This window comes from Taudactylus pleione, unplaced genomic scaffold (assembly GCF_031769625.1).
Source record: "Taudactylus pleione unplaced genomic scaffold, aTauple2 ptg000095l, whole genome shotgun sequence".
NCBI classification, from domain to species: Eukaryota; Metazoa; Chordata; class Amphibia; order Anura; family Myobatrachidae; genus Taudactylus; species Taudactylus pleione.
This window is the reverse complement of record NW_028284497.1, coordinates 34,222,885-34,245,950: the sequence shown is the minus strand read 5'-3', so window position 1 is coordinate 34,245,950 and position 23,066 is coordinate 34,222,885. Positions and strand designations below refer to the sequence as shown.

The 23,066-nt window shown below is 42.6% G+C and overlaps 1 protein-coding gene across 1 annotated transcript in view; it reads right to left on the bottom strand.

The window, feature by feature from the left end:
* The window catches only part of FRMD3 (FERM domain containing 3), a 247,169-nt gene that overhangs the window by 33,133 nt on the left and 190,970 nt on the right, over positions 1–23,066 (bottom strand). Inside the window, exons 8-12 of the mRNA XM_088470113.1 lie at positions 19,415–19,503; positions 16,227–16,290; positions 11,977–12,065; positions 10,494–10,568; positions 9,366–9,434 (exon numbers count right to left, since the gene is read on the bottom strand). Coding sequence (XP_088326239.1) covers positions 9,366–9,434; positions 10,494–10,568; positions 11,977–12,065; positions 16,227–16,290; positions 19,415–19,503 — 386 coding nt within the window. The remainder of the gene's footprint in view (positions 1–9,365; positions 9,435–10,493; positions 10,569–11,976; positions 12,066–16,226; positions 16,291–19,414; positions 19,504–23,066) is intronic.

Sequence of the window (23,066 nt, the reverse complement as noted above, 5' to 3'; positions counted from 1 at the left end):
GCTGTGTATATAGATGCCAGAGATCACAATTATTACTAATCAGTGCTCGAAATGCTACCAGTTCTCTATTGCATGTGACAAGCTATTTTTGGCTAAGAATTGTTTTCTTTGTGACCCTCCAATAAAGTAATATTTGTTGAAAACTTTGTAAATGGTGACAGGGCCATTACTAGTGGTGTGCAAACAGTGCACTGTTACTGCCCTGGTGGCACCTGTATTTCGCTTGCAGATTACCTGGAATGGCAGATTGTCTGGAATGCACCATGCAGCCTCGGGACTACCCTGTTATACTGAACTGAATGTTGCCCCATGTATATTATCTTCTATTGAAGGATGCCCAGATTGAGGATAGCTCTAGCTGAAGTGTCTCAGATAACTGGAGAAATTGTCAGATTCATTTATTTTTTATTTAGACATGCTCCTTAAAACATGGTTATAAATGTGTACTGCGAGTGGTTTTCTTAAGAAAAAGTCAGGTTCAGGTGCAGGAATGAGAACAACCTTATGGACAAGATGATGTTTTTAAAAAATATTTTCTAATATAAATATATTTTTAAAATAAATAGTAATTCTGTTTTTTTTCCACCATCGACTAAAGTGCTAATTTAAATTGTATTAATAATAATATTTAACTTAGTAATTTTGTACTGTATATACTAATAATGTAACATTTGTAAATGTAGTATGTTTTAGGCACAGACTACTACTATGTTACTAATCTTATGTAGATAATAATATAACAAGTATCGACAGGAATACATGTATTGCATAAAAGGAGTAAATGTTCTATATAAAGCTAATAACATATTGAAACTGTATCCCTGCAGTATATATTAGCTTAACTTTGTATGTACATAATGCTTCCCGGAGGAGTATAACTGTAACACCAGCTGCATGATCAGTCTACTATCCATATATTGAATCTGCTGATCAACAAAGTTATAACTCACCCTTGGTTAGGAGACTAGTATTACCTGTGTCCTCTTCATGACAGTATAAAGGTGCTCACAGACACAACATTGCTTTTCTTATTATGTAATCATATTCAAGGATATCTTGTGCTATGGTTATAGCACATGGATTTTCCCATATTATACAATATAATTCAAAATATGTTTCAGAAATATATTTGTCCAAGTTAAATTTGATCACCCAACATAGCTGTGTGTTGGCAAACTGAGCAATAATAAGCAATCTGTTTGCTCCACAGTTTATCATAATTAGATTATTCTGCAAATGTCTGAATCATTCAATGGATCACTTGTGAAAATAATCACAAAACTGTTGCATATATGGGCAGCTTGAAGAAGTACTCCGTCCCTGTCACACAACGTGGTCTTAGCCTTACCTATCCTGTGCAGCGGATTTATATCATGTTGACTTGCGCTTCTCCTTTTCATTCAGCAAAGACTCTGCTTCACCACTCAGCATCTGTCCTCGGCAGTACTCTGACTCCATCTAGCCCTGTCTCGCTACTTATACCCCTTTCACATTTGCAGTAATAACCTGGGTTATTGCACGTGAATGCGCAACAAACCTGGCTACTGTGCACTGTGAAAGGGCCAGGTTGAAATAAGCCAGGTCGAGTGACCCAGCATTTCAACCCTGGTCATGAGAAGGGTTGAAGGTGTGTTCAACCCGGCTCGCAGGGCAGTGTGAACGGGTAATCTGGGTCAATGCGACTCGAGTCCTGTTCACTGCATAGGAAGAGCCGACACTTGGAGATGAGATCATCTCCAAGCGCCGGCTCACCACAAGATGGCGGTGACGTCATCGACCCGGCAATAAGTCAGTTTGATGATGCCAGTCTGGAAGGGGTCTCAGCCGGGTCGCACCCGGGATGGAACAGTTGACAGTATCCCGGATGCAACCCGGTGTTTATATTACACTCATACCGCTCCACCTATTAACACATCTTACCTTGGAGACCTGTTAGCATACCTTACCTTAGAGACCAGACATCTACATCTTAAGTGTAGGTGTCTGGTCTCCAAGGTACAGTTATCTGGTAGCTGGTGCTAGTGCTGAGTCTCAGGTTCCAGTTATGTACTGGTTAGTGGAGCCCAGATCTGGGTATCCTCGGATGCACAGTTCTGAGTTCCCCACCTCTAGTCTCAGTCCTGAGTTTGTGATTATAGGCTAGTTCTATTTGGTTCTGAGTCTCTAGTTCTCAATAGCCAGTGCTAGCTTTTAGCTCCTGGGGTTCAGGTGCTGAGGATGAGTTAGCCATGACCGGTTCCAGGGCCTCATTCTGGTGGATTCCAGTTCCTAATTCCAGTCGTCATTGTTTTCAGGGTCATTCCCTATTACCAGTGCTACTCTGGTCCTGGATACATCAGATGGGCACTTGGGCAGTAGTTTTATTAACCCTACAAATTCTGCTTTAAATCAGCTTCAACTAGGCCCCAGGGTCCTGACACAGATTAAACAAATATTGGGTGCGGGATGCCGGCGCTCGGAATCCCGGCGGTCAGAATCCAGACGGCGGCATCCCGACAGGGTTAGCATACCGACACTTGTTGGTCGTTATGCTAACCCTCCCCTCTCCCTATCCTAACTCTCCCTCCCTACCTGGTGCCTGACCCTAACCTCCCCCCCTAGCTCCTAAACCTAACCTCCCCCTACCTGCACCCTAACACTCCCCCTAGTGCCTAACTCTCCCCCCAACCCCTCTACTTACCTTCAGTATACCAGCGGTCAGGATGCTGGTGCCGGTAATATAAGCATCAGCATCCCGGCCGTAGGGATGCCGAGCGTATCCCGTATATTATAACCACTATGCTATTTGTAACATTACCACTGAGAAGCGGAGTTCCAACCCATGCTGCTACTAACCCTGACAGGCAGGAGCTAGGGGCGGCATCCTTAGCTCCTCGTGTAACACTGACATAGAGGAGCATCAACCAGCATGTAATAAGATGCCGATACACAAAGAATATAAAAGTATTCCGAATCCAGGCATTCTAGGGTTAAATAAAAAAAACTATATCTTTATAATTAAAACTGAGTAAAATTTGGATAATAACTCCCTCTCCCTGATATAAGAATGGATTCTGAATAAAATAATCAAGACATATATAAACACCATGTCATTCTATTAGTATAAAAGGTTAAGGGGTCTATTTACTAAGCTTTGGATGGAGTTAAAGTGAACAGAGAAAAAGTACAAGCCAATCAGCTCCTAACCGCCATGTCACAGGCTGTTTGAAAAATGACAGGAGCTGATTGGCTGGCACTTTATCTCCATAATTTATTTAAAAATATTCGGTCATTTATTTCATTTGTAAATAAAAAAAGAAAGTCATATGCACAAGATTGCAATACGCTGGTAATAGCAATTTTCATATACACTTACACATTAGACGATATGTCGCCCGATTCGGTGAATCGGACCGACATATCATGCACATCGGTAAACGTGAATCTACTATGTCGGCCCTTGCGCGCTCCCGCGGGGTCGTTCTTCGCATCGACAGATCTGCAGTACACGTTGCTCAATCTGTCAATTTGATGAAAGACCCCATGCATTTGAATGCAGCAGGTGAACGGCATATTGTGCGGTCGTTCACAGGATCGTGCGGTGTGTACGAACCACGTGCTATGTTGTCCATCGCATCTGCCGTCGGCTGGGTCGTCCGTTCCATCATGGGTTGCCTGATGTGTACCCAGCTTTAACACTCACTCTTTGTAGTATTTACATTTTTTCACCTTTATAGCTAATCTTTAGTAGGAGATGCTGGTGGATAGGCCTACTGTATATGATATATATGATTTTTAATATACATAGAAATAAAATGTTGGTTTCTATTAAACCCTAGATTGCCTGTTTTCACAATATCATTGTTTATGTTGAGGAATAGTATTTTCTTATTCGGTGCAGCACCCAAATATTACAACCGAACACTGATATTTATAAGATGGAAATAAATAGAAAAGGGTTTACATTTATTTGCTGGTACCGTAGTATCTTCCTATGCAGAAATCCAATGGTTTCTCTAACTGGAGATCTACTTCTCCTTCATGTCAGTGGCCGTCATTCCATGTAGGTGTGTGTTTCCAGTACTAAAACCATTGAATGTGTTTATGTGCTCTTTAACTATTGGTACAGTAGGCAACCACCTAATTTCAGCTAATGATAGCACAGTCCTGATTGGCTGGTTTGATCCTGTCACTAGTTTTACCTAATACACACAGATTATATTGGACACTTCAAAAGCATGCAATGTTCCCAACTACTGATTGTGAATGCTCCCCTGACACTAATTGAAGCTTCTTTGTCACTCGGGCATAGATTACACTGGGTAATAAAAATATATATATTTTGTCTTGCCAAGGATTTAAGATCGGTTTGAGAGTACTCGCAGGTCCTATTTTCGCATTAGATCTTCGCTATAGCTGAATTGGCTCCAAATTTCAAATTAATAAAAAATTATAAAATTAAATTATTTTCTCCATTTGAAGCACCTTACTGGTCTAGGCCTGCTTTACTTAACATAATCAACTTAGTTTTGCTTTTCTAACAAATACTCTTTTTCAACAATAACAAAAAATTTTTTATTTGTGATAACGTAGCTGGTAGTCATGTTTGAGACATGTTACATCCTCAGACCACAGCCACGCCTCCTCCCAGCATACAGAGAGGAGCAGCACAACACATTCATATCTCCTCACTAACGCTGGGAGGAGGCGTGGCAGGGCACTGCTGAGCCTGCTGGGACATCCTCAGACCACAGCCACGCCTCCTCCCAGCATACAGAGAGGAGCAACGGAGAGGACCGAGTGACACAGTTAGCACACCTCCTGTTCCTTTGTTCGGCCTTCTCTCTGTCCCACCACAACCAATTTCCCGGCGTTTGGGCTTGTTTTGTTCAGTATGTCCCCGGCTTTTGTTGGGAGTTAGCACTGAATGTGTGAAACAAGACATTTTCGCTGTAAAAATTAGTTCTTCTCAGAGACGGTGTAGTAACAACCCTGATGTTTTTTGTTACATTTGTGGCAAATATCGTGTTACAAAAGAAATAAAAAATATAACTGTATTCATAAAACAAGCGTATCAGGCTTATTTTGGATGTCACAGAAGCCAGCAAGACAAGATTTGGGTGCCTCACAAAGTTTGTAAAACCTGTGTGGAATCACTCCGCAATTGGACTAAAGGTGATCGAAAAGGACTTAATTTCGGCATACCCATGATGTGATGTGATCCAAAAAATCACCTGAGAGACTGCTATTTTTGTGCTGTAAATGTGAAGGGTATGAATTGATTTAAGAAACGCAAATGGTAATACCCAAATATGACTTCTGCAAAACAACCGATACCACATAGCGACAATTTACCTGTACCATCATTCAGTTATTTGTGCGAAGTTGAATGTTATGATGTGGAAATGTTACTTTCATCCAGTGCAAGTGACAGCACAGATGAAAGTGAGTTTGAAGAAATTTCCTCTACTCCTAACCAGTTTTCTCAAAAGGAACTAATTAATTTAATTTGTGACTTGTAGAGATGAGAGGGTTCGGATCTCAGAGAACCGAACCCACCTGAATTTTGCAGATCCGAGTCGGATCCAAGCCGGCTTGGGTTTTCCCGTCTGACTCTTATCTCAAAGTGAGGCAAGACGTCATCATCCCGCTGTCGGATACTCGCGGGTTTAGGATTGTATAAAAGCGCGGAACGCGCTCGCCACCATTTTGATTCCGGCTGTGGAGAGTGAAGAGGAAGCAAGGGAGGGGCTGTGCTCTTGTTGTCCATAGCGGCTGTGCTGTGATGTTGCTAACATGCTGTGATAGGGGCTGGCTGCTGTGGTCACTTGTCATAGGGGCTGGCTGTTGTCCATAGGGGATGGCTGGCTGTTGTCCAGGGCTGTGTTGTCCACTCTATAGGAGCTGTGTTGCAGACAGAAGAGGGGGCTTCAGTGGCTCCTGTGTCACTGCAGTCCATAAAAAGGTGCTGCTGTGTTGTCCAGTGGGTGCTCTGTCCATCAGGGGGGCTCTCCCCCCAGTGTAAAAAAACAAAAAATGAATCAAAGTTTTTTTTTTTTTATGTGTGTGTGTGCGCGTTAGCCGTACTTATCAACAACGTAGCTGCGCAGGGGTGCTGCCTGTGTAATTTATCAAGGGGAATTTATCAAGGGGCTGCTGCCTCGTTCAGGGGTGCTCTCCCCCCACCAGAGTAAAAAAAAGAAATAATCAAAGTGTTTTTTTTTCTGTGTGTGTGTGCGTGTCAGCCGTACTTATCAACAACTGAGCTGCGCAGGGGTGCTGCCTGTGTCATTTATCAAGGGGCTGCTGATACGTTCAGGGGTGCTCTCCACCCAAGTGTAAAAAAAAATAAAGTAAATCAGAGTACATTTTTTTGCTGTGTATGTGTGCGCGTTAGCCGCACTTATCAACAACGTAGCTGCACAGGGGTGCTCTCCCCCAGTTTAAAAAAATAAATAAAAGTAATTTTTTTTCTGTGTGTGTGTGCGTGCGTGTGTTAGCTGCACTTATAAACAACGTAGCTGCGCAGGAGTGCTGTCTGTGTCGTTTATCAAGGGGTTTGCTGCCATGTTTAGGAGTGCTCTCCCCCCCAAGTGTAAAATAAAAAATTAATAAAAGTATTTTTTTTCTGTGTGTGTGCGCTCGTTAGCCGCACTTAACAACGGAGCTGCGCAGGGGTGCTGCCTGTGGCTGCACCAATTATCAAGTATCAACTATTCTTACTTTCACCAGTGGCTGCGCCAACTATCAACTATCAATTCTTACTTCAGCCAGTGGCTGCACCAATTATCAAGTATCAACTATTCCTCCTTCAGTCAGTGACTGTATCAATAATCATTTATCAATTCTTCAATCCTCAAGGGGTACCCCAACCATCAGCTTTGCACAGTCCTCAACTCTATTTATCACTCAGTTTTGATTCCGCCTAGGAATCATGACAGCCAGCTAGCTGGATGCAACCTTTTGGCCCTTAACTAGATGAAAAAAACAATATTGTGAGGTGGTTAAAATTGACTGGAACCTAGTGGAAATAAATGTTATTGAGGTTAATAATACTGTAGGAACAAAAATAGGTCAATTTTATGTGATTTTCGCTGTTTTTATGATTTTTTAAAAAAAAATCCAGATCCAAAACCAGAAAACAAAACACGGAAGGGTGGTTTTGGCAAAACCAATCCAGATCCAAAACCAGAGGAGATACAGATCCAAAACCAAAACATGGGGGTCGGCACACATCTCTAGTGACTTGAATTTATCGAAAAAAGGAGCTGAGCTTTTAGCATCCAGACTTCAAGAAAAGCACTGTCTTGAGCCGGATGTTACTATAACGTTGTAACGAAATAGAGAACAAGCCGTTCTTTAGCCAAGATAACAATCTTGTGTATTGCAACAATATTCCGGAACTTCTCCAGATGATGGGCTTACCAGAATATCGAGCAGAAGACTGGCGGCTCTTTTTGGATAGTTCTAAAAGAAGCTTGAAATGCATATTACTGCACAATGGAAATAAATTTGCGTCGATCCCTATCGGTCATTCAACAAAATTTAAAGAACAGTATGAAAATACCAAGTTAGTCTTAGAAAAAATAGCTTATTCTCTGCATCAGTGGTCTGTTTGTGATTTAAAAATGGTAAACTTTCTTCTTGGGCAGCAAAGTGATTATACTAAGTATCCTTGTCACATATGCTTATGGGATAGTTGTGCAAAACAAAAGCACTGGCAGCAAACCGTATGGCCTCCAAGAGAAGTTATAACTGTAGGAGAAGCCAACATCATTCATGAGCCCTTAATTGACAGGAAAAAAATCATACTGCTGACTCTCCATATCAAACTGGGTTTAATGAAACAATTTGTAAAAGCATTGGACAAGTCAGGTGATTATTCCACATATATTTGTTGAACATTTCCATCTCTTAGTATTGAAAAATTAAAGGCAGGAATTTTTGACGGCCCACAGATACGGAAACTGGTGTAGTATCCAAATTTTAACACATCTATGACTGAAACCGAATCTGAAGCATGGCTGAGTTATGTTTCTGTAATTCAAATTTTTTTAGGACATCACAGGACAGACAACTATCATGAATTAGTACACAACATGCTAAAATGTTTCAAGAAGTAGGTGCCAACATGAGTATTAAAGTAATTTTTTCGTATAGCCATTTAGATCACTTCCCGTCAAATCTAGGAGATTTAAGTGAAGAACAGGTTGAGTGGTTCCACCAGGATATTCAGGTAATGGAAGAAAATATCAAGGAAGGTGGGATCGTCACATGATGGCCGATTACTGTTGGAGTCTGCAGAGGGACTGCCCGCAACAAGACTACAAAAGAAAATCCTACAAAAAAGGGTTCTCATAGCTTCCTAACACTTATGTATGTAATTATCCTGTGTCTTTTTATAACATTTTACAATATCAAATTTAATCAGAATAAAAAAAAAATATCTTTTTAATTATTTTTAACATTGTTTAATTACATTTTTCATAAATAGTAAAGACAAATGCATATCTCAAAACTAGAGCCAATTGAAAAATAACCATGGCATATTCATGATCAGGAGCACAAAATTTATCGAAATGACTCTTAAATCCCTGGCAACAGATTAACTGTTCCCCAGTGTTCTGTGATCATGCTTAAGCACATTTTTTTGTTGCTTGATGGAAGACGGTGTGTTGTGTTTGCTGTATTACTGAGGATTTTGTAGTGTAATCGATATCAATATCAATTTAGTTCACTAGTTTACAACATGGGTGCAAGTGGGACTTGTGTCTAGTGTAAACCAGACACATAAGCTACTATTGTATACCGGAAAGCATCTTGAGCTCTGCATACGGGTGAACATACAGCTATTTATGCCCACTTTTGCCACCAATTTGAGAGAATATGAGCGTAAAACCTGTTATGCTGAGAGAAATCTTGTGTGGCAAAATCTTGTACTGTGAGGACCTTTTCATCAAACCTGAGTTGCACGCAGCCTAGAGGATATTTCTGACCATGGGACCATGTGGGGCTCACCTCCAGACTGCACAAGTAGCTTCAGGAAAACCAGGTGTTGAGTGTACAGCCTAGTAGAGGTGACTGTGCAGACTAAATGGAAGCTATTTCTCTACCTATATTACCAACCTATAATCTGGCTAAGAAGAGACTCTAACCCCATCCATCCATCCAACATGGGCGACAGGTACACCTAGGTACTGTTGTACTAGTGGGTTCCTGTTAATATCTAGACAAACTCTCTTGAAAACAGGAAAATTATATTTATATTTGTACTGGACAAAGACTATCAGTGATATAGAAGACTGGAGGCTACTTGGTTTTCTGTTCTTATATATTTACGTAATATGTCTAAATGACTGGGCAATGACAAGCTTACTGTAAATCACCTGTGAACTTCTGGAGGGTCCCTCTGGATCTTAGAACTTGCTTCAACAACTTCTTTTGCAACTTTCCCACTAATATGGAGCACAAATAATTCAGTGAATATAGAATATACTCTTCAGGTTATATTCAATAGCAACAGTAAAATACATTTGTCTGGAAAATAAACATTTGAATAAATTATTCATATAATCTATAATGTATTACTGCTTTGTTGTTGTTTTTTATATTAAATAAATGTGAAATAGCAGCTTTGAGCTGTAATAATCTAGTTCTTGTGAATATTACACAATGGTAGCTTAACCTTTCGAGTCTCAAACTATCCACCATTTTTAAATATTTATAAAGTATAATTATTATATATTAATAAGTACATTAAAATAATAAGTTATACTGCATGATGATTGCTTAGAAAAACAACTATTGTTTTTAAATATTTAATATGTACATTGGAACACACTTTAATCTTTTTATATACAGCACAGGATTGTACAGGTACCCAAAGGGACATAAAAGAATCTGAAAACTATTTGTCAAAGACATGTAGCATGCCATGGATCTATCAAAATTTAAACTAAATAGTTCTTCCTTATCTCACCTACCAGTTTCCTCTCTCTTATGTCAAACTCTATCCTCTTGTTCTAGAAATCCTTTTATTTTAACATACTGCCTTCCTGAACTCTTAATTCTTCTGATCTGTTTGAATGCTTACTTCATAATCTACAGTACCTACCTATCTATCTGTGGAAAAGCACCTAAACTATAGTTTAAGATAACCAGGACTCCATATTTTTATCAGCTGCTTTACTGCCATCTAGTGAACCAATTGCAGATTGCAGTCATCACCAAAATAAATGTACTTTCATAAGATGTACCAGCCATTGGTGGAGACAAATGAAGGTTAGATGTTGTAGAACTGATAAATTGGAAATAGGCTTCTGTAAGAACACTGGTTTTTAGAGACTGAGGGAAAGACTGATAGAGTTTGGTACGAGCTGAAGTCACACACGAGACATGGTAATGAGAGGGAAAACTAAAGAACATTTACATGTAGAGTAGTTTGAGATGTAATTAATTATATAGGAAGAGAAAACAATGAAAATACTATTTTACAAATATTAAAATATACCTACCAATAACGATATCGACTCCCTTTAAAAATTATATTGCTGCTTGTCACGGTCTTTACTTGACTTGATTTTGCATATCTAAAAGAGGAAACATGCCTGGATCAACAACAAGGTTGTAGGCATACTGTATAACTTTCACTTCATGGATATTGTTCACTCTGAACGATTGCCGGTAGGACAAGTGTGTACCCGGCCTTGACTGCAAATACACATATCTGAATGTCTTTATGATTTTGCTGTGCTCTGTAGGACTCTTTAGGCTCACAAAAATATTTGAAACTCACACTATGATATACACTATAGATGTGTCCTCATACCATGCGAATAGAACGCACAAGCAGCTTCTGCTGATTAAAATGATATGCGGCATGCCTATATTCTATATTCTCATATCATTTTAATCAGCAGAAGCTGCTTGTGTGTCCTATTTGTATTGTTGCGAATAAGACGCATTTGAAGGTAAAAAGTCGCATGTAAAGACGTCCGGTGCTACCAGGTCACACTGCTCTCACAAGTTATGTGTAACGCGACTTGTAACGCACGGAGGTAAGATGTATGTGGACACATCTGTAGCTGGTCTATTTATTAATGTTAGATAAGACAGTCATACAGCAGACACAGGTGTTTTCACTGGAGTTGGGGATTCTCCCTCAAGATAGTGAAAGCTGGGGTACACCTCAGAAATAAAAAAATATATATTTAAAATTTAAAAAAAATGTGGAAATAATTGGCCGACTGGATTGCACTTTTTTAAACTTTTTTTTTTTTTTTTAAAACAAGACAAAATGGAGGCCTACCATGCGCAGATGCATGCAAGACTGGCCCGGCAAAGCGATAATATCAACCTTACAGCTGTGAGCCCATACTGTCGCAGAGCTAAGTATCTCTCTGCTGCTTTGCTAACACTTTCTTAGTAAATTGCATTGATAACTAAAAATCAGCCTTATCACCGCAGATTAACAAAAAGGCCCATAAAAATTACACATTTTGCCATCAATACCCAGTTAGACAATTATATTTTAGCACTTCTATTACTGGTAAGAAAATATAGTCAATGACCCAATCTTTTAGCTGTCTGTCTGTTTGTCTGTCTATCTATCATAACGTACATATGTGAATGTTTCGTTACACCCTTGAAACTCATCAGACTAGCTCATCCGACAACAGACCATACATTTTTACATTTGGGTGCAAACTTGAATTAGTGTGCTTAGGTTAAATGTGTCATTCCTGCCATTGCTGGCATCTGCATGCACTACGCTATGAGCTTACAAGTGGGCAATGATACAAATACTGGAGAATCTGAAACTCACACTATGGTACACACTAGCTGGTCTGTCCTGTCTGCTAGTTTGCATGTTCTGAAATTATGCTTCCAGTGTATGGTGTATTGGTAGACTTTCTTATGCAAAGTATGTGCTTAACTGCTTGTCTGATTATCTTATAGGATTACCACTTATTATTTACAGCAGTAGTACAAACTCACTTGTAAAACGCCTGATTTTCAACACCACATTTCCAGAGATGCTTACAGGCTGCAGGAGTTGAGGTATGGTAAGTTAGAGCAGTTTTCTTCTGGAGGTTGGAAAAAAAAACAGAACACAGCACAATAAGTGATTACTGGGTAGAGGAAATATATTTAATATCATTGCAATGGCTGTTTAGTTGCGCCATTTAATGTAGAAGTAGAAGAGGGTTGCATTGAGAATAGAGAGAATAATTGGTGAGTATTGGTGAATATATCACTTTACATCTCTAACAAAACTAAATTGCATTAGCTATATTACCAAAATCCACTCTGTCTTGCTGAATATTATGTTCGTAATTGTCTCTGATAACAAATACCATGGCATGTATCCTACAGCGGTTATTAAACACAACATATAATACAAAGGAATGGCTGTTTGTTCAGGTCAGATCGGAGGGAGTGATAGGAACTCTGGGCCTGATTCAGACCCGCTCGCTAGATGTGTTCGCACACAGTCGTCAGCTGCCAAAGTATGCAAATCCCGTGATCGCACACCAAGATATTAGCACTCACACTATGTCTTGGCGTGAGATCGCAGTATGTATTTAGACGCCCACCAGCCTGACACAAGACGCCCACTTTCCCTTAGTAACACACGTCATGTCCAGGAAGTGTATTAAACAATCAGTAACATCGGACCCATACGCAGCACTTGTGGCTGACCATACCCTTCTGCAAGCACTGCGAATGCTTCAGTGTGTAAATCAGCCATCTGACGAGTCTGATGACGCTGCGTCTTAATTATGCACACCCTTGAAACGGCATTCAGATTCACAGACACGCCTTCATTTGCACCACCACATCTCCATTTCTTTCGACCACCCCCTGTCACCACCCACAAACGGCTCGTCCTGTCACTCATTCTAACGAGGCGTCTATGTACAAGGGGCAATTGCTTCGCGATCGCATGGACTGGTTTGCGCACTGCGACTTATACGCATGCGCACATTGCAAACATCGGCAGGCTATCAGCGAACGCATCCTAGCGAGTGGGTGACAATGATAAATTATGCAGTTTGTAGCATTGTAATGTGCAGTGTTCTCAGCAATAATATTACTTCAGGAGATAATTAAATGTTAATTGCCTCATACCTCCATTGTTGTTTATACATGAAAATATTATGTTAAGCAATTTCATTTCTGCCTGGAAATTCCCTTAAACAGATATGAGATTTAAATACTGATTTAATGCAGTACAGTTGCCATTATGACTTAGCAAGACTTACCAGCAAGCTGTAACATACGATAACCCTACACCAAATAATTAAGATAACAAGGAAACTGTACCAAGGAAAAATATATGTAGTAATGATTAAAAGTGACACAGCTTTAGTTCATATGCCGGTGATCCAATCAAAGCTAAAAAGTATTGCAAATAATAATAATTTTTTTCTGTAGGCTTCGGGTGAAAATTTATGGTGCAACATATGTGATTCCTTTGAAACATGTAGGATCAGACGAAATAGCAGAATGATGTAACTACGGGCATGATTCAGAGGTGGATGCAAATCCTGTCGCCCCTGTGTCTTCTTACAAAACCGAATTGAGAAGATATACAAATATCACAGCCACTGGGATTTGTATTGAGACACCCACTAGTGGTATCTCAAATATGTCACTCGCATACAAAGACGAACTATCGGTCACATCATCCAAGTTATGAGCAACCCTATAGTTGCTCAGAATGTCCATTGGAATTAAGACCCTGCGGCCAGTACCAATGCACACAAGGTTGTGCCACACCATTTCACTCGCCACCCCCCACTACCTCCCACAAACACTCATTACCTGACAATCATTCCTGACAGAAGAGAATCTGCATACATGCAATGCTGAATCAGGCCCATAGATCATGCAATCTATATCATGTAAGTATTCAATCACAACCAAAAATCTACTACAGTCAGTCAATGACTTCATTCAATTTAACTGAATAAAATCTGGTACAATTCTGGTAAACTGTAGAAAACAAACTATACTGCTACACAAAATATGATCAGCAAAATGCCATCTCCCAACAACAGTATAATGCAGCAATAAATTGGGTAATAAATGACCTGTGGAATTTTGCCCATTGGTACCAGAACAATTATTATGTTAAAAAGATTTCATGAAAGATAAGACACTTTTTTACAGGAAACTGGATTTTTTTTGGTGTTACCGAAATTCATATAGAAAAAAATGGACAGAAAACAGAAATATTTTTGTTTCTAAATAACATTCAGGCAATTATTAGAACACCAAATATGCTTAAAGCAGTAGTTTGTATGTAAACTCAGTAGTTGGGTCAGTAGGAAGTCCCCATTATGCTCGCCCCTGGGTGCTGCTTCCAATCAACTTTATTGCCGCACAAGCCCACAAGAGTTGAATGCAGCGGAAATGTTGGACGCAGTGGAGTGATTTATTTATGCGCTAGTGTCTGACTCGCACTGCGCATGTGTCCGATTATGTTCGTGCAGAGAGCCTGAATCAGCAAGGAATGCAGTTGCTAATAGCATGCAATTGGATGATTGTTGCGTTCAGCGCATGTATCGCAGTGCACGTGCGCAAACCGGCCACTGTGAACGGGACTGCGATCGTAGAGGCTATGCAGACCCATTGCAGTTGAATTGATAGGAAGTGCAGCTTGTGGATGGTGACAGGGGGGGTTGGTCGGGCGAATGCAGGCGTGCCTGCCTTAACTGTGCATATGGGTCCGATGTTACTCGATGTTACCGATTATTTCGCTATGTTGCTAAAGTATACGAATGTGAGTAAGGGGAAGTAGGCGTTCTTATGTCAGGCTGTGATCGCAATGCAAATACAATTATTTACATATCACTGCTGATATTAACAACTGCGTTGCGTACGTATTAGCAGAATAACGATCCATGCTGAATCACGCCCAGAGAACAGTACAGATTTGAATGCATGGTCTCTAAAATAAATAGGGGTGGCAACTGTAAGGTACTGGGAGTGGCTAAACAGATACACAGTGTGGGATGTACTAAATGAATAAAATGCGGTAAAACGTCCGAAAATGGCAATTTGGGGGTTTTACCACATTTCCCATATATACTAAGCACCGGAATGCATCGTCCCGGTTGGTTAACACCATCTTCTGATGGCATTACCCAATAGAAGCCTATGGGCTTCTTATTGGGAAGCCCCCTGAGAGGGATCCAATCAGATCCCTCCCAGCTCTCCCCGCAGCGCGTATCTTTCTGCTTAGTACATCCTGTCCACAGAGATGTTGCGTCTTACAGGAGTGTCGCAGATGTGTTGCTGAAAGCTGCTGAGTACAGCACAAAGGAGTCCATACCCAAACTGAGAAAATGCACCTACCGTAGGACTGGTGCAAGTTTCGATGATGCACCAGGTGGTAATGTAGCATCTATAGACGCTGAAAATGGTTGTATCTCAGTCCTTGAATATTCGGACGTACACTAGGAAAGGGCTTTGTAGCGTCATTAGCATAAAATTGTATATGCAACTGCGGCAAAAGACGCAAGGACGGCTGCGACTGCATCCGACTCAGAATTAGGCCCAAAGGGTGTTGTGTTTTCTTATTAGGTTTTGTACATCAGCATAGTGCACTAAATGTATATAACTAATAGAAATAATTGTGACAGAAGTCTATTTTTATAATGAGTTTTTTGTTGTTGTTTTTCTAGATTGATATTTGGAGGAACATATTTGTGCAATTAGGATGAGACACATGGATCTCCTGTCTCACCACAAGCAATCATTCACTAGCGATCTAATGCTGTCATGCCAGCAGCATGTAAGATACATGGCTCCTCCTGTCTTAATTTGTTCACAGCACATAGCACCTCCCAGATACAGGCAGTTCCATAGTAACCCCAAAGTGGAAAATCTTCTCAAAATATCAGGTTACATGCTGTTCAATCTAAGTGCTTTGTAATGAGTGATCCTATGCCTGGAAACCAAATGAAATGAATGCTAGCCATAGTGCTGGAACTGGAGCCTGTCACAGACAGCCTGGCTGTTCTGCTAATAGGAATGAGCTGCTGAGCCATTATACCCTCCTTACACTGGCCTACTGTGTATTGTACATATGTCACAACATTGAAAGGCGTCTTTAGTCCAACTGCGTTACTATAAGGATATACAAAATAACATGCTTATTACCTGAGGTAGGTTAGGGACTGTATAGGAGACATGGCTATCACACAGACTATACACAGCATGCTGTACATTACACTGACCTCTTTCTGCATTGCAGCAACATGAAATGTCTTCCCATCAAATCTCATCTTGCAGATATCTGGCCTGTAAAAGGTAAGGTGGAAATGTAAGCAACTTAAAATGATAGCTAGTTGGTTACCAAGGGCAATATCTGCACTTGTCCTCGTTAGAAGGTGTGATACATTTTCCCCTCAGTCGAGTACGTTGCACTAAAAATGGACCTTTCTTTGTATGGTAATATGTAATGACTGTGCGGATAGGACATGTCACACAACAATCTGACACAGATATGTTATTCTCAGTCATCACAACAGCTAATTGTTCCAAATGAATATGGAAACAGAGTGACTGAGCCATTACACATTGGGTCTCATTCAGACCCGGTCGCAAGCACCGATGTGCTCGCAACTGGGTCGATAGTTAGCCCTGCGCACGTGCAGCGCCCGCACTGTGCGAGCTCTCTACAAAAGGGGCGGCTGTTGATTGACAGCGCGCCCCGTTTTGTAGGTGGGCCGGGGGGGTGGTTTCCAAAACGGAGGCATTCCTTAACGAGCGCCTACCATTTTGTGGGCGGCCGCACTGACATCATCAGTGATGTCAGTGGGGAGTTTCCTGCTCTTTCAGAGCAGGAAGCTCCCTGGGGCTTGCGGCTGCCGAGACCCAACCTTAGGGTCTCGTCACAAGCCCCAATGGTCGCGATGGTGAACCTGGTCGGTCGTTAAGCTGTGGGTGGTAACCCACAGCTTACCTAACGACCAGGAGGCCGAACTTCAAAAATGAAGCGGCCGCCCTCATTCAGAACGAGCGTTCGCTTCTTGCAACTGCCTCTGAATGAGGGCCATTATCCCCATGGCCAGGACCTATATAGCTTCTGGGCCTAATGGCAGTATATGAACTGCTACAAACATACAGATGTGTCCTCATACATCTAGCCTCCTTGCACGTTAAACAGCTCTTCAGGTCACGCCATGCCATGACTCTGTAGCACCGAGCGTCTTTTCATGCGACTTCTTACCTTCAAATACGTCTTATTTGCACTGTGATGTGAATAGTTAGCACAAGCAGCTTCTGCTGATTAAAGTGATATGCAGCATGCCTATGTTCTGTGTGTGACTACGGGTGTATCTGCATTCGAAGCGCTACATTACAGTGTTTCAGTGTCAGCGGCTCTATCACTGTAACGCAGCGTTTTACATGCAGATACACCCGCAGACGCACACAGAATATAGGCATGCCGCATATTATTTTAATCTGCAGAAGCTGCTTGTGCTAACTATTCACATCACAGTGCAAATAACATGCATTTGAATGTAAAAATTTGCACAAAAGACGCATGGCGCTATCAAGTAACACGGAGCTCCCTCGTTATGTGTAGTGCGACTTGTAGCGCACGGAGGATAGGTGTATGTGTACACATCTGTACTGTAGTTGTGGACTTTCCAATCATTAACTTACTTTTTTTTTTACATTTATTTTTAACACTATTAGTGGTTTGTAATGAAAAAATATGTCCTAGGCTTTACTAAACATGCTTGCTGACATTCTGGTGGGGGGAGGGGGTGGCTTGGAGCATGGCTGCGTGATTGAGACATTGCCCACTTTTCCAGGCGGCCGGGAGTGGTGGGGTCGGCTCGAGGCACGTTCTGTCCGTGCAGCTACACAAGGGTGCCAGGACCACAACCTGGCCGGCTCCAGAAGAACTTCACCCTCCACCCAGATGCTGGAGTTACTGACATATATAGGCTCAGGTAAAGGGAGTGGGGGAGGGAAGGGGTAGAGGGCAGTGGGAGTGTAGCACAGGACGGCGCTGGGTGCTGAGAAACCTAGTGTCGGCCCTGGTTCTGGGACAGTAGGCAAGTATGAATAACTTATGTGACCATACCTATACCTAAACAATCCCTGCTCAGAGATACATAATGAAAAAGTGGTTGGTCCTTTGGCTTTTAATGTGAGCCTGTCACCCACACACATTGAAGGCATCCACTTTTGCAGGTTGATATAATTGAAGCCTTTCAATGTGTTAGGAAACAGCGACAACACTATGGCACTGCCAAGCTGATATTCATGAGGCCTGACTTAAGCTGGGTACACTCTGACAGATATAACGCCCATTCCATTGAAAGGGCTATATATATCTGTAGTGCATCGGCAGGTGTGTACACCAGATATGTCTGTGAACTACATCTTTCACAGACATATCGGATGAGATCAGCCCTGCAGCACAGCCGATGATAAATCTAGCAGATATATTGTTTCATCTGGCTGTCTGTAAGGCCGCCCCACCGACAGCCTGATATGTCTGCAGCAGAAGTCATTGATTATGACGTCACCAGATATATCACACGAATGATTGGTAAGTGTACATGCACACCAATTGTTAAATAGGTTGGCAGGTGGGCAGAACAGCCGACCTATCGGCCATGTGTGTACCCAGCTTTACAAGGTACTGATTCCCAGTGAATTTGCTGCATTCAATCACTACTTTGTACCGGACATGTCCACTTTAAGTCTAAACCACAAATCACGTGAGCTAAGTGCTGATCATGAACATTGTTACAGGAAGTTCCCCCTTTCCCACATTTAGGGCCTGAGTCAGTTGAGTATGTAGATGCAGCCGCTGGTGCATACAGTATGCTTGCAGAGTCGCGGCAGCGATAATATTCAAATGCTAGTTTCAGCCTCCCCTTTGCGTACTAGCATGCGTCTGAATGTGCAAGCACTGTAACGTCCACTCTAAGCTTCTCTGGACACTGTAACACCACTGGTGATTTTTAACACGCTACCATTGGCGCACCATCGCGAACACAATCAAAACTTGTACCAGCCCTATGGAAGGTGTAGTGTCTAAGCATGTCCTCTATGGCTGTAGCTCTACATCTGAGAACGCAGCTGCTTATACACCCATGACACTGATTTTTTTTTGCATTCACTTCATACCATCTCCCAGTCACCACCCAGGAACGCCCATGTTTATCAATAGCATTGGACCAATGGGAGATCTCACTGCAACAATGAGTCTGGCCATACAAAGCCTTAATGACTGCATTTATTAGCAGCACTCCAAACACAACAGAGATCACCACACCATCTGCCCAGCTCATCACATGCCTTATACTCAACGTTTCATGCCATTACATGTAACTTTTATCATCTATGTTTCAGAACTCTATATAGAAATGAACAATATGAGGTAAAATAAACTGCTTACCATCTTATTAAATGTATTCTCTTATTACCCTGGAAAACGACAAACCCTGCGGCAGTATACCCGAGAAATGTTGTGGTCCCTGTTGAATCCTTAAAGTGACAGAAAAAGAAAGGAGCGACAGTAAGATATAAACGCTCCTCATTGTAGGTAGAAAAGCAAGTTTAGCTATTTACTTTAGATCCCAGGTTCTCAAACTTGGTCCTCAGGACCCCAAACAGTGCATGTTTTCCAGGTCTCGGTATCTTCGGGAAACACAAGCAAATATTCAGTATCCCCGAATGAACCATGATGGGATCGCAGAAGATATGTCCATTGGTTTATATGGGGGCTGCAAAGCTGTCAGATTTACCAAGCTGAAGGTGTCAATAGCTTGTTGTAGCCTATGGGCTACATTTCGTAAAAACCTGGAGCCCTCTCCGGCAATGGCCGCGGCACATGAATGGTCAGTAGACCTCGCATGCGCAGGAGACGCGAAAGAGGAGTGAAGAGACCGCTGATAAGATCACTTCACTCCTAACCCATTGCAGAGAGAGGCTCCTTTCAGAACCCCTGTCCCTGCATGTGAATGTGAACACATTTAGGGGGTATATAATTTCTTATTGCTGCGAATAGCGGCGATAAGAAATTACAATTATCGGGTCTGAAACTATTGATAAATATGCCCCTTAGGGGGAGATGTACTAAGCCGTGGAGAGTGATAAAGTGGAGAGAGATAAAGTACCAATCACTCAGCTCCTACTGTCATTTTACAGGCTGTGTTTAAAAATGGCAGTTAGGAGCTGATTGGTTGGGACTTTATCTATCTCCACGGCTTAGTACATCTACCCCTTCTCTTATATGTCTCCCACACTCCTGTATTGGAGAGAGGGAGCATCCATGCATTCCATTTTTTTTACAAATAAAAAATAATTGGATTTTTTTACATGGATCAATGTGGTTTTATGTATGGATGACTTATGTCAAAGTAGGTCTAGCACATTGTTTTAATCTAAAACATCAGGGGTGGCCCAACAGGTCCTCAAGAATCCCAAAGAGCTATTTCAGACACAACAGTTTTGTCTGGACAGGAAAAAATCAGAACTTTTTTTTCCGTAGAGTGTTTTGCAGTCAAACTGAGAAATGCCTGCTTTTAGAGGACACAAATACAGCACGGTCGCTGTGTTACAGCTGTGAATACCCACTGACAAGGACGGCTGCCGCGACGTTTCTTTTTTGTCCGGACAAAATCACTGCATCTGAAATAGCTCTAACAGTTCATGATTTACAGGCCACCTCCTGTGCATCTGTAGAATGTGTCAGGAATGAAGGCAGCACAACATGTGACAGTAATGACTACACCTGTGTACCAGCTAGGTGTTCTGGAAAATGTGAACTGTTAGGAGACTTGAGGATTGACCACTTCTGTAGTACATTGTGGCTAAACCACGGGCGGATCCACGGTGAGGGTGGGGGGATCTCCCCCATTTCTTACTTGTGCACTACCATTCTATAGCAGTGCAGGGGCACTAGGGTAGGAAAGCCAACCCAGTCCCATTTTTGTAAACCTGGAATTCGTGAATGAACAAAAAATCTCAATCTCGGGATGGAAGTGTACAAAGATATCCTTCCTCCCCCTCCCCCTGATTTCCTATTCCCTCACCCCCCCTCCCCCCCCCAGGCATCCCTCTCCCTCCTCCCCTTTCACCTACCTTGGTCACACAGTTGTGGTCAGTAGCGGCTTCAGTTGCCATCAGGGGCATTGTCTGGTCCTCTTCCGGGCCCAGCTACAGTAGAAGAACTGGAGTCCTGTCATACGGCTAGTCTCAGTCACTGATTGGCTGGGAGTGTGCCCCACAGTGATGTCACCACGCAGTGCAGTCCCAGCCTGTGACTGAGAGCAACTACATCATGGGACTCCATCTATTCTACCAGCAGCTGGGAAAGCCTGAGAGGACTGTATAATGCGCCAGGAACCGAGAAGGTATATTATCCCACTGCCCCGGGCTCTATCCACAGTTTTGAATCCCGTAATACCTGGGAATTAATGATTATAATCCCGGATCCACTTACCTAAGCGGCACCTCATGCAGAGAGATAGAAGAGACTGCTGCTGCTCAGGGGCATTAGCCTTCCTGGACCCTCTACAGCCCAACACACAGCAGCTTGTGCTGTGCTGGGAAGGGAAGGGAGGCTGCTGCCATTGAGTAGCAGCTGTATCCTCTCTCTCCAGTGCCGGCTCGAGGCACGTTCGACCAGTGCGGTCGAACAGGGGCGCCACCCCATAGAAGGCGCACCCCTCCCAACCATCCCGATTTCAGTGGGACAGTCCCGTTTTTTGGGCACTGCCACACTGTTCCACCCACAGGCCGATGTGTCCCGCCGGTGGTCTGCAAGTGAGGCACCACCACCGTGGCAGCTGTGCGGCTGTGCCGGCCCCAAAGAAGAGAAATGGTTGCCGCGTGCCATTCAGTGCAGGAATAGGGCTGGGGGAAGCCCAGGTACTGAAGGAGTGCTGGGGGAAGCTCCCAGCCTGACGTTAAATGGGAAGCGTGTCATATGGGCCCGCCTCCAAATAGCGTGTCATTTAGGTACCTATGGCCTAGGGTAATTAGGGCATGCCCCTTTTCGGACAAGCGCGTCGGATTCCATATCTGCACAGGGCGCGACTCCTTCTGGAGCTGGCCCTGTCTTTTTCCATGCATGATGTGCTGCAATGGCTGCACTTCCATACAGCAGTCAGTAGTAGTGAACAGGTTAAAATTGTTGGGTGGGAGACTGGATCCGCTTTTGGGCTAAACTCCATGTGGGCTTAGCTGCTTCTAACCATTTACAGTCAGTGGATTTTCTCATGTTCTGGCCAATTAGAGTGAAGGAGGATCCAGGACTAGAAGGATATGCATAGAGGCCCTCATTCAGACCAGCTCGCAAGCGCTCTGCTCGCAAGCAGGTCGATGGTGGGGCACTGCGCACGTGCCACACGCGTTCGCAAGCCCCGGAGCGAGTGAGAAATTCACTCACTAAGGGGCTCGCTACAAACGGGGTGGCTGTCGATGTTGATCGACAGCTCGCCCCGTTTTGTAGGCGGGGGGGGGGGTGGCTGGACAAACTGAGGCGCTCCTGAAGGACTCGTGAGGTCAGTAGTGAGCTTCCGGCTCTATTAGAGCAGGGAGCTCACTGGGGCTTGCGGCAGACGACACCCTACCACAAGGGTCTCGTCGCAAGCCCGATGGCTTAGCGAGTGGCCAGGAGGCCGGCTAAAAAAAAAAAAAAAAGCAGATGATCACACATCATATGTAAAGCCACCAGCATTAATTTTACATTGGCAGTAATTTAACTTATCTGCAGTATGTGATCCGAGGACACAGGCTTTGACAAGACAATGTAGTATTCTAGAGCCATTCACATCTAGCATTTTAAGCAGTCAGGGAAGATTTGCAACTATTTGTTTCAAAAGATACAATCACTAAAATGTGTTTGACGCATGTCCTGGCTCATGGGTTCTGGGCAGCTCTGCTGATGGGCCACAGTAAGAAAAATTGTTTTACAGTTGCCGTTAAGGGTAATCAAATGCCAATATATTGTACCGCGGGTACACAATAGAACTATGTAATGAATGACAGAACAATCCCTCGTTCCGTCCTTCATAATCTGCAACGTGGCCACATGCAATATC